A 14,235-nucleotide genomic window follows, 5' to 3' on the forward strand; every position below is an offset into this window, starting at 1 on the left:
TGACAACCTTTCCTTCCAGATTTTAAATAACCAATCAGAGTGCAATACTCGACACAGCTGTCTTTATAAACAGAATATTGAGCACATTCTTGAGTAATCTAATGATAAGCACTTCTGCTTCTACTTATATTTCCCCATCTGCATTCTCCTCTAGATAATCCATATGAGAGACATGTACTCCACTGTCATCGACATCCATCGCCTCAGGCAGAAGGAGCAAAAACAACACCATCACCGCAACAGCACCTACTCAAGAGACATTGGGGACCTTAGAGGATTTGGAGCTGATAGCGCGTCACGGTTAGCCGGCAACTCACTCCTTGCTTTCTCCTCTCGTGCTGGAAGTGTAGCTGGAGGGGTTGGAGGCTCAACAGAGGAGGAAGAGGTTCTGTTAGGAGACGAGGAGTTTCAAAAAAACCGGTCACTGGCCAAGTTGGATTGTAGTTTTGCTGGACTGCTTGCACCACTTTACAAAGACCGGCCCTTTTATGGTCATGGACTAGGGCTGGTTCACTCGGATTCTGTACGCCACCAGTGGTCAGTGGACGGAGACGGGGAGAAAGGAGGGCACCATGCCCGTTCAATTGTCTCATCCTCTATATCTGCGTTCACTCTTCCTGTCATTAAACTCAACAACTGTGTTATTGATGAGCCAGAGATGGAGGCGATTACAGAGGAGGACAGAGGAGGTGAGAAGAGAGATGGAGAGAGGTCACAACCTCTGACCTCCATGGAGTCCCTGGTGGTTCCTGTAGCATCTGTTGCAAAGGCATCCAAACCTCCAGGACTCCATCGCAGTAACTCAGCGTCCTCATCCTCCCACTGCTCCTCTGTCTCCTCTTCCTCCCTCTCACCTGCCCCCTTAGGCTGCTGGCTCTCCCCTGGAGCAGCAAGAACTGACTTTGGCTCCAACTCCTCTCTGCATATGCTCAGCAGCCATTCCAAATCTCTGGACTTGGAGCGCAGGCCGAGCATGCTCAGTGTTAACCCAGAGCAGCGGAAACACCCGAGTTGGCCCCGCCTGGACCGCAGCAATAGCAGCCGCAGTAACAGTGGTATCCGAGGCAGCAGTAAAGGGTACACGCGGCTGGAGGACAGGGAGGAGCAGGGGGGTGAGCGGCTGTTGGATGCAACAGCAAGGCGCGACTACAGCAAGCGGGAGAAACTGCTGATGATATCGAGGTCGCATAACAATCTGAGCTTTGAGCATGATGAGTTTAACAGTAGCACACTGAAAAGGGGCAGCTCAGAGACTAGGTTCTGAAGTGATGGACTAAAGGTTGAAGACACTTCCCTCCTGTTCTTTAAATTTGTTTTGGGGGGGAATGATGAGTTTAACAGCTTCATTCTGGAGAAAGAAAACTCAAATGTACTGCCACATAATTTTAGAGAATAGTGAGTTTTGGACTATCCTGTGCTGTAAAAGTTCCAAGACACTAATACTTACAAAGACTGGCTGTTTTTAACTAAACCTAACCTTGAATCTCTGCTGAGGGAGTAAAGTGGAAAATGAAGTTTCCTACAGGGATCAATAAATAAATCTCCTCACATCACCTGCCTGCTTTATACATACATAGTTCTAATAAAGTTTAGACAGCATCGCCACCCTCAGAGATCGCTTTCAATCAATATAGTTTTATTAGAACAGGTTGCTTTTGTAAAGTGATTCAAGGTTTCACTCCAGCAGCTGCTGGTGAAATCAAGGACACACCAGCAGCACTTTGAGCAAGTTCCTTCCAGAGTGAGTAAAAGAGGCACAAAGGTAAATGTTTTATAACAAGGTCTAGGAAAAGAAGCCGTGGGATGAGCACGAGTGGCTTAATAGGAAAAGAGAAAAAGCTCTAAGATAAAAAATAGTCATTCTAATGATCTCTGCCTGGAGGGCACCTCTGATAACAGTGTGTGTAGTATGGTTGAACAGAGAGACTTGGGTTATAAATAGGGATGAGGATCGTTAATTTTTATTGATATTGATACCCTTATCGATACTCCTTATTGATCCAAGTCCTTATCAATACCGCTATCGATACTTTTCTATAGTTTGGTGGAAAAACAAAATGAAGACAAATATTTAGACTCAAAGTGGTCTTAGCTGAGTAGTGCTTGAGTTAAAAAGCTATAATTCAGTCTGTAACATCTATTTATATCCCTTAAATATAAACACATTCTTCATATTCACAACCATATTTATTAAGGTTTCTTGCTTAAAACTAAATTTTCCCATTTTTACGTGACATTTTAATACATTGTAACATATAGAATACAGTCGTATAATTTACTGAGGTTACCTGAATGCATCATATTTTCCATCTTTCAGCTGTTAAGTTCACTAATTAACTTTAATTCTGCTGATTCCACTGCTGATTTCTGCACTGGATCAATACTTTTGACAAACAGGACTTGCTCAAAGTTTTGGAACATTTTTCATCATTTATCTGAGCAGCTGAAGAAGAAAACTGTCCTGAAGCAGGGACATGAGAGCCTGTTACTCCCAGCGCAGGCGGGTATGTTTTGTCTTTTTTCCTCAAGCCGCCAGTTGAAGGTACCACACTCTGGTCTAATGTGATGCACAATATTGATGTGTTTTTAGTTTATGTTCCCCTTCTAAGAACTGATGTATCTTTTGCACCAATTGTATCTTAAAATGATGTTACGTCACACAGCCTGTGACACTCGATAGCAATATCAATAAGCCAAAATGATACTGATTTTCAGGTATTTCAAAAACACAGAACCGGGTCCTTATGGACCCAGGTTTTGATCGCCATCCCTAGTTATAAATGATGATTTTAAACTGATCTTTTTATTTTGACCCAAACACTAACACCCTATTTCCTCAAATAGTCACAAAGGATGTAACATCTGACATTCTTTACATTTATTTTGCAAAAACGAGGTATTTTGCGCAAAAACTTACCTAAAAAGAGAGTAAAGCCACACATCTTCTGGGTTTGTTTTTCTCAGCTCTATGTCCACACTGATAGGGCATTGCTACTCAGAGCTTCTTCATGTTTCACCCAGGAGCTCAGACTTGTTCGCAACATGTTTGAGCCCCTCCCTCTGCAACCAAGAGCCCTGCCAACATGTTGGGGAAAAGGGACGGTCCTGCCAACTCAGTGTTTTTAAAAAGGCACAATGATGGAGAAATAAACAACAACAAACATTTCCAATGAACAACAACAACAATCAAATCAAATATGTGCTTAAAACAGAGAAGAGAGTTTTACAAACAGGGGCTGTCAAAAAACATAAAGAGAGGAGAGCTGAGGAATAGAGGAGGTGTGGCCAAAGATAAGATCTGTTTTGGTCTGAGAAACTGGTGCAAAAGTGTGACATCTGATGGACGTCAACACTGGAAGTCACATATAACACCTTTAACCCTAGCTGCATTAAGCATCAGTCCTTTACTCAAAGTAGGCTTTAATTTAGTTCAGACCTTAATGTTTCAGGCCTTTATTCGAAGCAGGCTAGTATTCAGTTCAGACCTTGATGTCTCAGGCCTTTATTCAAAGCAGGCTGTTATGCATTTTAGACCTTGATTTCTAAGGTATTTATTTGAAGCGGGCTAGTATTCAAGTTCTGACTTTGATGTCTTGGACCTTTATTCAATGCAGGTATGTATTCAATTCAGACCTGAATATATTCAGGCCTTTATCTGAAGCAGGCTTTTATCCAATTCACATCTTTATTTTTCAGGCCCATATTCCAAGCAGGCTCATATCCAATTCAGACCTGGATATCTCAGACCTTTATACAAAGCAGGATTTTATTCAGTTAAGACCTTAATGTCTCAGGCCTTTTTTGAAGCAAGTGTCTATTCAGTTTATGGCCTTTATATGAAGGAGGCTTGTATTCAATCCAGACCTTGATTTCTTAGGCCTTTATTTAAAGCAGGCTTGTATAAAACTCATGCCTTTATTCCAAGCAGGTGTGTTTAAATTTAATCCTTGATTTCTTACAGACAATATATGATTAGATATTATTAGATAATAGGACATATGTTTCCAATCACCCAGATTAGCTATTGCATTACACTTTTCAATATGAATCTAATTAAGTCATTTGATTTAATTTAAAGCTCCTCAACATGAAAGTTATCTCTGAATGCTCCATATTTTTGTCAGGCTTTTTATTTTGAAGCTCTCGAGTACTATGTTTCAGACAACTGAGTGCACTGCACAGTTACTGGCCAATGCTACCCAGCATTTGTCACTTATTTTTAAAATAACAGTTTGCTCAGACGTGAGCAAATCTGCAGTGACTGAAATCAGACACTGCATTGTCTATCAGTGACATGCATTTTGACAAAAGATGGTGGATGGATGTGCTTTACACCTCTTTGAAATGCATATTATATAAAAGTAATGGGGAATGTATCCATCATTGTTTTCCTCGGACTGCATTTGGGACTGGGATATATTTGTTCCATCTCTTCTTCACAATCCTGTTATTATTTGAGGAAATACTGTGTGGAAACAATGGTACTGAAGAATCCCATTGTCTCTCATAGCCTGGTGTTCTAATAATGAGTAATGTTTACAGCAGAGCCCCAGCACTATAAATATATATACATAAAAAAGGTAAAGTATTTGTTTTAAAGGAAGTTTGAGTTTGTTTGTGTATCTGATCTTCAGACTGTAGCAGATGTAGAGATCCACACAAAGAGAACAGTCAAACAAATCGAGTTAAAATGAAGATGCCAGACTGCAAAATACAACAGCAGAGTCAGTGTTGCCCTGCAGGTATAATATTGCTGCCCTTAACTGAGAGTGAGAGTAAAAAGTTTCTGTCTGCAGCTGAAAAATGGGAGTAACAATCTTTGTCTATGGCTCGCCTTTGGCATTTTAGGTTAAAGTCCTGGTAGAGAATATCAGGCATAGTTACCTCAGGCTGCTGTCCATTATTTATATTTGTTAGTATTTTGTAGGGACATTCAAAAACATATTCATTAGAGAGATGACCCTGATGTTTAATAATATGGACTTGAAAAAGACCAGAAGAAAACACGTGACCCCTACTGACTACAAAAAGTACAATAGAAGCACACATTTACCAACACAAAACTTGAACTGCCAAACATTTCAGCATTTATAAAGTAAAACCTTTTGTAAAATTCTGAAGCAGATGATTCAGTTTTAAGCTCTTCTTAATAAATGAACACTTTGTGCAAAACACTTACAGATACACTAAACAAGTATAATGTAGGTCAAGAAGATTTCAGAGTCCAACTGTTTTAACATTGCTGCAAATCATATCTGCTTCTGAATAATACAAAAATTAAGTCTACCTCTTAGGTTGTCTTTTTCTCCCTCATAAACATGGTAACATGTTCCTCTGCATCTTATCTTGTTCAAGATGAACTAAAACGTGATGTGTAAAAGGTGCTTTGCTAATGTCTGTTTGCAGGCAACAGAACTAATTAGCTGCTCAGCAGCAGATCATTACACAGCATGTTAACAACCCTGCAAATGTCACTGTGGTACAGTAACATGCTGGTGTGGTTTCTTATCTTTAATAAAACATTTTTAAAACCTCTCAAAGACCTTGTACATTCATAAAACTATGAATGATAATATCTTTAAAATCCTGGCTGAGATCTTGCCAGCATTAAAAGTCCCTGTAAGTAAAATCCAAACTTTGTGGCTTAACGCACTAGATATGTTTGAATAAGGTTGCTGTAAACATTGGAAACACTGAGATCTATCTCAGATCAGATCAGATCAGATCTCTGTGTGACTACGTTTTTGCAGTCTCTATTTGAACACACTTCTAGCTAGGGGTGTCAAGATACCAGATTTTAAACTTTTATATGATCTTTGTAAAAACTAAACAATATCTTTCACTCTTTAAATAAAAAGCAGGGCAGCAAAAATAACAGTCCCAGGCACCCAATATGTCTCGTTTTTAATCACTAAAATTGTAGGCTCCCTCCTGCACACTGTCAAATACCCCATTTACACAATGCATTAACAGGTTTTTATATCTGATTTGGGCATTTGGAGACTAACTGATAATCTTTAATGCAATGTGTGAATGCACCTCAATATGTACTGAAAATAGTTGGATATCTGATTGTTCAGACTGCATATATGGGTGGTCTGGGATGCCTTCATCCAGACTGACACAACATGCACTAGCAAACATTAAGGACCACCCTAATGTAATCTCCTGTGCTCCACAAGAAAACAAAAAGCAGGGCTTTATTTATGTCTGTTCAGCCACACTGAGCTATGGGAAATGAAGCTCTTTTTAGAGATCTGGATTTTTTTGGCTTAGCTCGGTTATAAGGGTCATTTGATTTCATTAAGCCTTTTGTAAACAACAACAAAAATAGAACAAAAGGAAACTGTTTTTTAAACCAGAGCTGGCCCATGTTGCTCGTAAAAAGAGCAGGCTCAGAACCAGTTTGTCTGCAAACAGAACATCACAACACATCATAACTCTTTTGTAGCTTACAACCTTAATAAGCCTGTCATTTCAATTTAACCAGTATCTTCGCAAGATCTATCTGCTAAAAAGTATATCAGCATATCCTTCTGAAGCATGTTTTATGACAAAATGAAGAAAAGCTGTTAAAGATGCACCACTAGCCCCCATTCATTTATAGTACCTGTGTCTTCACTGCACATATCACGTAGCTGTACTAAGCATATGTAAGGACAGCCACAGTAATGCTGTTGCTTGCAGAGGTAGGTAAGTTTATTCAAATAGGTCATCACTGAAGATACAGTGTAAACTCATACTGTGGAGCTACATGCTTAAGTGCAGTCATTTGGTATCTAAATACTCCAGATGCATTGTTAATATTTGATAATGCATTGTCTGTACAACTCCTAAATTGCATAAATCTTTTGAAAATTTTGTTACTGAAATGTTTCCATTGTATTTAGCACTCTTTCTTGCGCTTGCAGCAGTTTTAGTTAAATACATGACTGAAGATCTTGTGTTTTAAAACATGGTACTTTGTCATTCTATCCCTCATTAAAATAATGAATATTATGTCCTTTTAAAACCAGGGTACTAGAGTACTGACAAAAATGTTTTTATTTTTATTTAAAATGTATTTTCCATTTATTTTGTTGATTGCAGGTTTGAATTTAGCTTTGTAGGCAACAGAGAACTAATAACTCAGAGTATTATTACTATTGGCAGGGTGTGACTATTTTCAGCCTATTAGTAAATGGTAAATTGGTGGAGATGAGATGATACCTTTGCTATTCTGCAGTGTGCAGTGGGGTTAACAGTATTAGTTTTGATGCAACATACATGAACAGTCAATCACCAGTTCCATGTGTGAATATAAGTGCAGGAATCTTGCCAGAGAGTGTCATTGACTAGTTTCCAGTAGTTTACAAGTCAATCTCCAATTGTATTATCTCCCTTAAATAAAGAGTATTTTCACTGAAACATGGTTTGTCCTAATGAGTGTGTCTGACTACCCCACAGAGAGCAGCTCTTCTGCTGCCTTTAAAGGGTCAGCAGGAGGTAGCAGCATCTCCTGGGTACACGCACACAAACATTTACCAACACGTCTGACCCCACATCTAAACACAACTTCCCAAATACATCACTAATCTTCTTTCTTCCTCCCTCTCTCTCTCTCTCTCTGTCTCCTGCATTTAAAATAAGCAAAAGGTCTGAGTGAGTCATCGTCAACTATCGTATGCTCCACAGCTCTGTGGGAACAATACACAGATGTACAGAAACACACAAAAACATACAATATTCTCACATGCACTTACATGGGAGAATCCCCCACACACACAAATTCAAATAAAGGCCCATTAAAGCATAAACACACTCACATAAATACATTTCAAAGCAGACGGCTGAGCATGCTGTCTCATCCTTTGTATGACCAAGGGCACCGATGATAATCCTGACCCTTTCTGAAGGCAAGAAACATATTTAGATGGCAGAGAGGAATGATGTCGCATCCAGTTAGCATAAAAGTAAACTAAAATTACACAGTCCTGGGGACACTTCTTTGGTCAGCCTGTTAAGGCTTGGATGCAAAGATTAAAGATATGTTGTCATTCTGGCTGGAGAGCCACAATATTACAAGACAGTTACACTACCATACTGGTCCAAATGAAAGAAGACCCTGGTAAAGACGATCCCCTTTTCTAGACTAATTTTGAGGAACCAATCCTCTTAGGGATGCAAGATATTGAATTTTTGCTGATATCCGATATGCCGATATTTATAGATTCATTTTAGCTGATACTGATATCAATACCGATATTTAAATATGTTTGACATAACCAAAAAGTTAGTCCTTAGAACATAATTTAAGGTTTGAGGATCGAAAAAGAAACAAACTGTTTTTTTAAACACACCTTAAAGTTTAAAGAATGAGGATAAACACAGAAAAAGATCTCAACTTAAATTGGTCTGTTGGCCCAGCCTAAAACTCCACTAGTTTATTAGTATACATGGCCAAATTTTATACTTAATATATGCTGATATCCATGGCCAAAATATCAGATGCAAATATCGGCAGAAATTTGAATATCTGCCAATACCAATATTTGCCTTTTTGAGCTAATATCTGCCGATACAGTTATCAGGCCGATAATGTTGTGCATCCCTAAATCCCTAAATGATTCAAACATAAAATAAAACAAAGTAGGGTGTCATTTTTAACACCTTTCAATGGTAGTTCTTGACATCGTTTAGCTAAAATCAAGCCTGCCCACAGAATTGGCTGGGCCCCTGAAAAAACACTTTTAGATTCCTTTTCAGTATTGTTTCCGCCCATTTCAACAACTTTTTTTTAAGACTCTCAACCCATTTTTGCCCCTTTTAACCAATTCTTGACGCTTTTAACACATTTTTACAACATTCTAACACCTTTTCACTACTTAAAACTCCCATTTTTGCATTTTTTTTTTTTTTTTTTGCTACTTGTAACCCATTTTTGCCACTTTTTGCCTCTGGAACCCACTGTTACCACTTTTTCTTTTTTTTAACTGCTTTTCATCATTTTTCCCAACCGTTTCTACCCTCTTTTGCTTTTCTTTGCCTCTGCTATCCAATTTTTGCCACTTTTGACCATTTTCTGCCCCTTTTTTGCCAATTATAGCTTTTGTTCTTGCCTCTTTTTACAATTTTTAAATTTATTCCCTAAAGTTATTCCAGTTCCTTGTACTTTATTCTCTGGCATCCTGCTGTTTGTGCACATCAGCTTAGCCATGAAGTATGACATAACTTTCCTGATGTTTTATATCAGTGTGACCATCCACGTTATTATCATTATGAAAAAAAGGCAATTTTGTTTTAAGAAAAGGGGTTTAAATTTTGAAAAAAAGGCTTTACCACTCTACAAAATATATAAATAGGTCAACAAAATGTGTTTTTGTTGCTTTGATAATACTGGTTATTACTCCAGTTTAATATATAAAATATGGTTATTACTAGGGGTGCACCGATTGCAATTTTCTGGCTGATCACCGATCACCGATCTTTAAAAAGCCTGACCTGCCGATTCCAATTTTGGCCGATACCGATTTTTTTTTATAACTGACAGCATACACCTTCAATGTTCCAATATTCCAAATATTTTATTGAAAAACATTGAACAATACCCGTGAAACAATACAAACTTGTTGTTTTAACTGCACATGAGGTAGTTCTCTCAAATATAAATGAAAAGTTTAGAGCATTGCTGTCCAAGCTACTAAATTATATCAGTTCCTTTAGTCTTTCATTTTTCACATTTTAGTAGGTAGAGGCATATGAAACCGATCTTATCCACCGGTCTTATTTACAAGGATCGGCCGATAGCCGATCTCCTAAAATTAAGGAAATCGGCGCCGATTTTGGCCGATCGATCAGTGCACCCCTAGTTATTACAGATTCATTTTTCAATCGACCATGACTTTCCTGACCTCCATAGTCCCCCATTTCTCTTGCCCCCCCCCCCCGAAAGCTCTCCCTTTTAACCCCCCTCATGGGCGGCACTGGGTGAAGTTGTCTCAGTTGTCTATTCCCCTCTGAATGACAGAACACACACCACACACAAACTCTGTCTTAAAACAAACACACCTGTCTGTACCAAACTTTATTTTGTTTTTTGTGCCTTATATTTAACAGTTTCACTCATGACCCTTCTGCATAATTTAGCAAACATTTACAGGAGAAACCAGGTGCTAGTCATCCACTAGTTTAGAAGGCAGCGATCCTAAATGATAAGGGATGGCTGATTTATCTGTTTTGCCAGTAGTTGACTGATCATCAAATATCTTCCTTCTTTGTTAATGATCTATATTCTCAATAGCAAGTAGCAACATAAGAGATCAACAACATAACTACATTATTTGTCTTCGAGACATGAAATAACAATTCATTCTAAAATGGGACCAAACACAATCTTTTTCTTGCTCATGAAGTCTGCATTATGGTGACCTCATAGTGGCAGTACACAATGCCTGTTTAACATACAGAAGGGCCATAACTTAAAAGTATCCTTAAAATGGAAACCAGCTAGGTAAACAATTTTATATTCATCTGTATTGCACATAGAAACAACAAGATGATCAAACAGCATAAACTGAAATGAGGCCAGTCCACTGTACCTCAAAGTGGTGTATACATATCACTGAAAAACACACCTTACACATGCCTTGGATTTTGATCCCTTGATACTACAAATTAAAGGCAATGTAGACTGAACATAATAAATTAAGGTATTCCTACAAATTAATATGAAACTCTTCTTTGCAGAAAAGTGCAGAGCAATGAAATGATGACGAAAAAGCACAACAGCTCTGTTGATTATATTAAAGGAATTCACCAAACTATGATAATAACAATAACAGGGAGGCATATTGAGAGTTATGAGTTTAATAATTTAGTTTCATTACTTGGTTTATCTCTTATGTTGCAAAGGAGATTGTTTAAAAATGTAGATAGACATAGATAGGCTAGGCATATGTAAAACTAGAAAAGCACTTGGAGAGCACAGACCTCCGCCATGAGCCCTGTCTCCCAATAGTAAAGAATCCTTTAAAAAATTCCTGGATCCAGACGGTGATCTGGATCAGTCCCAAAATCTAATCAGTTCTTCCTTATGCCATTTCAGACATTTCCTGAATATCATATCAAAAACGTTCCATAACTTTTTGAGTTATGTTGCTAACAAACTAACTAACTATCGAACTAACAAACCCTGCTGATCACATAACCTCCTTGGTGGAGGTAATTAGACACTGATGTCCCATAAAGCTGGAGTGGAATTATCCTTGTTTCATAAGCAGATGTTTGACTGAGAGACTGGTAGTCAAATTGGGAATCGTCTAATATTGATCTATTTGTGATTACCTCTTAAAAAGATGCATTGACAACCATTATCTTAAAGTTGGCATCATAACTTCTCTTCAACTGTCAGTTAATTTGATCCACTTTCTTTGATAATCATGTCTCCACCTAATGCTGCACCTCTTGCAGCCGCTTGTCTCAGTATCCTCACGATAGTGATAACTGGCTCCGTCTGTTGTTGTGAACTTATAGTTCCATTTAAAAGTCTAGATCTTTTACATAAGACATAATATATAATTTTTGCAGGTGTTTCAAGGACAAAACATTTATTCTGGCCAATGCAGTAGTTACTACATTTTATTAATGTAAGCCCACATCGACAGTTAAATGTTGTGTCTAGCTGTTATATAGCCACCTCTATTTGGGGCTGAAGCTCTGGTTAACAGGCTTACTCTACCTGCTTTACCACCTGGATGGCAAGTAGCACAGTGAACCAATGGCATCTTGTCGGTAAGCTGTACCAGGTTAAACAAGTTTTAAACAAATCCAACCAGAGGAATGCAAACCCACTTTAACTAGTGAACTTTGACCTGCATGAAAAAACAAAGTTAGCCACACTCAGCAAACCAACTTAACACTGTTTATCTTCAGAGTACTGCACATTCAAAGTTACACACAATTCAGCATTGTCAATTTTGTTGCTGACAAATGTGATCAAATGTATTAAACAGCTATTATATACTGGCTACAAGTGAAATGGTGTTTAGCAAGGTTAGGTAAATTGTGCTAAATTGTGCTTCAAGTGGAAGTTTCCTCAGTGAGCTTGTCTGAAATTCAATTTCTGTTTCTAAGGAACATCTCGTTAAGACTATCATTATCATTTAAAGGTTTTAAAATCCTTTTGTTAGGACACAAGGATAAAACATGCATGTGCCATTTCTAAAATCCTTCTACAATCACAAACGAACGGCCTGATCAATTATATCACTCCAGATCTTATATCCTTGGTGAAAGTTGCATCTAAGAGCAATTAAGAGGAGCACAATGGCAACAACCAGACTGAACTTTTACATTTTGGTTGCTAAGTGAATCTCTGGTAAAGACAGATGGCTCTGTAATTAAAGGAACTGAATCAGATGATCCAAATCCAATCTCAGCACAATACAACCAGAGAATCTAAATGTTAGTGTCTCTACTAGGCAGTCCTTGAAATTTAGAAGTGCAACCGAATCTCAATTTCTTCTTCCTGTAAAAGCAGGAATTACACACACACACACACACACCCCCACACCCACACACCCACACACACACACACACACCCAAACCATCACAGTGCATCATCTGGGTATCACACCAGAGCCAATGTGTTGTAGAGGGACAGCTCTCTCTTTCTCACTTTGGAGGATGTGTCACACATTCCAGTAATCTGGGAGACCGTGGGTCTTTCTGGAAGAGACTCACAGGCATGCAATAATATGAAAGTTTTACGTGAAGTGTATGAGATTACACATCTTAAGACTTTAATGATGACAGTGACAATGCCACAATATTTTGGCCAAATACTCTTTATAAGTCACTACCACCTGATAAAATGCTGAAATTTATTTTAGACCAGCCAACCCATCAATGGCTATACACTTCTTTCCTTAGTACCTCATGACCACATATTTTCAAATTTTTGTATTCACATTAATGCTCTAAGTGATATTCAGGCTTCCAACCAACCAGATGAACCACAGCACAGTAAATGGCAGGGAATCACCAAATTTAATCTCATTAATCTTACTGGCCCTAAAGCTGTATATACCAAATTTTATGGCAACACTTCAATAATTGTTGAGATTACTTTCTGCTTCAATTGACTTGCATTGCCATACTGGAGCCACACTGTAAGCATCCACTAAAAAAGGTGTCAGCTTGCAGCTGACTGAAAACGGATATATCGAGGGATGGAAAAAATAATAATTGGTTTTCTGCTTTCTTTGAGGTTTAGTATGACTAATAAAAATTTTAAAAAAGAGTATCACCAGCAAAACACGATTTGCTACTACTGTAAACCTGTCCTTTAATGTAATGTCCTCTAACAGCCTACACTGGCTTTTGTTGAGACGTGCTTTTAAACCTTGCTCTCTCTCTCTCTCAGAAATTTGAATGTAGAATGACTCTTTTCACATTTCCCAGAGAACAATAACAGTTGGCATAAAGACAACAGGAACAATGTAGAACGCTGAGCAGAGAAAGTCAGCAAGACTGAAGAGGCAATGGAAACCAGCTACAGAAAAAAACTTAGCCTACATGACACTCAGAAATAAAACTGTAAGTCTGGACTCCGGACGCACAGGACACACTGTTCAAAACACACAGAGCAAAAAGAAAACATTGCAACATCACTGTTTGGGCTTAAAGTGAGAGCAGGTATACCAAAAGACAGCCCTCTGGCTCACAGATGTGCAGACGTATTCATACACATGGGTTTGGAGATGAAAATTACATCACTGACTCCATCTGGATTACATATTTATATTCAGATCAATGGAAAAGAATGACTTTGAAGACCTGAGGCACAGGTGAGCAACCAGAGGAGACAGAAAGGATTGATTTTTCATACATTCATTCATTCGTTTCATCCCTCTGTAATCAAATACTTTGATTTTGTCTTTTATTTCCCCTCAGATTATGAATGGGTGTGGCTGTGTATTAATGTGGGTGGTTTAGTGACATAATCAGCTGATAAACAGACTAATTATCCCCCATCACTCATACACACAACTGGAGGCTAAACTAAGTGGTTTTCAGATTAGCCAAGGCAAATGGCTGCCAGGAGGGTGAGCTGCATTAGCACAGCTGCAGCAGATAATAACAAGGCATAGCGGTTAGGGATGAGCAGTGCTGAATTTATAATGGAAGTGAGTCATCCACTGACTAGAATATTGTTTTCTAGCTGTGCATTATTTCTATCATCTGATAAGTAGAACA

The 14,235-nt window shown here is 38.3% G+C and overlaps 1 protein-coding gene across 2 annotated transcripts in view; it reads left to right on the top strand.

Annotated features, from left to right (window-relative positions):
* Positions 1–7,367, top strand: part of tmem200a (transmembrane protein 200A) — a 34,937-nt gene extending 27,570 nt beyond the window's left edge. For both annotated transcript variants that reach the window (XM_041806115.1, XM_041806114.1), the window contains exon 5: positions 155–7,367. In XM_041806115.1, coding sequence (XP_041662049.1) covers positions 155–1,264 — 1,110 coding nt within the window. In that variant the 3' untranslated portion in view covers positions 1,265–7,367. The remainder of the gene's footprint in view (positions 1–154) is intronic.
* Positions 7,368–14,235: the final 6,868 nt, after the last annotated feature.

This window comes from Cheilinus undulatus, linkage group 14, assembly GCF_018320785.1.
Source record: "Cheilinus undulatus linkage group 14, ASM1832078v1, whole genome shotgun sequence".
NCBI lineage: Eukaryota > Metazoa > Chordata > Actinopteri > Labriformes > Labridae > Cheilinus > Cheilinus undulatus.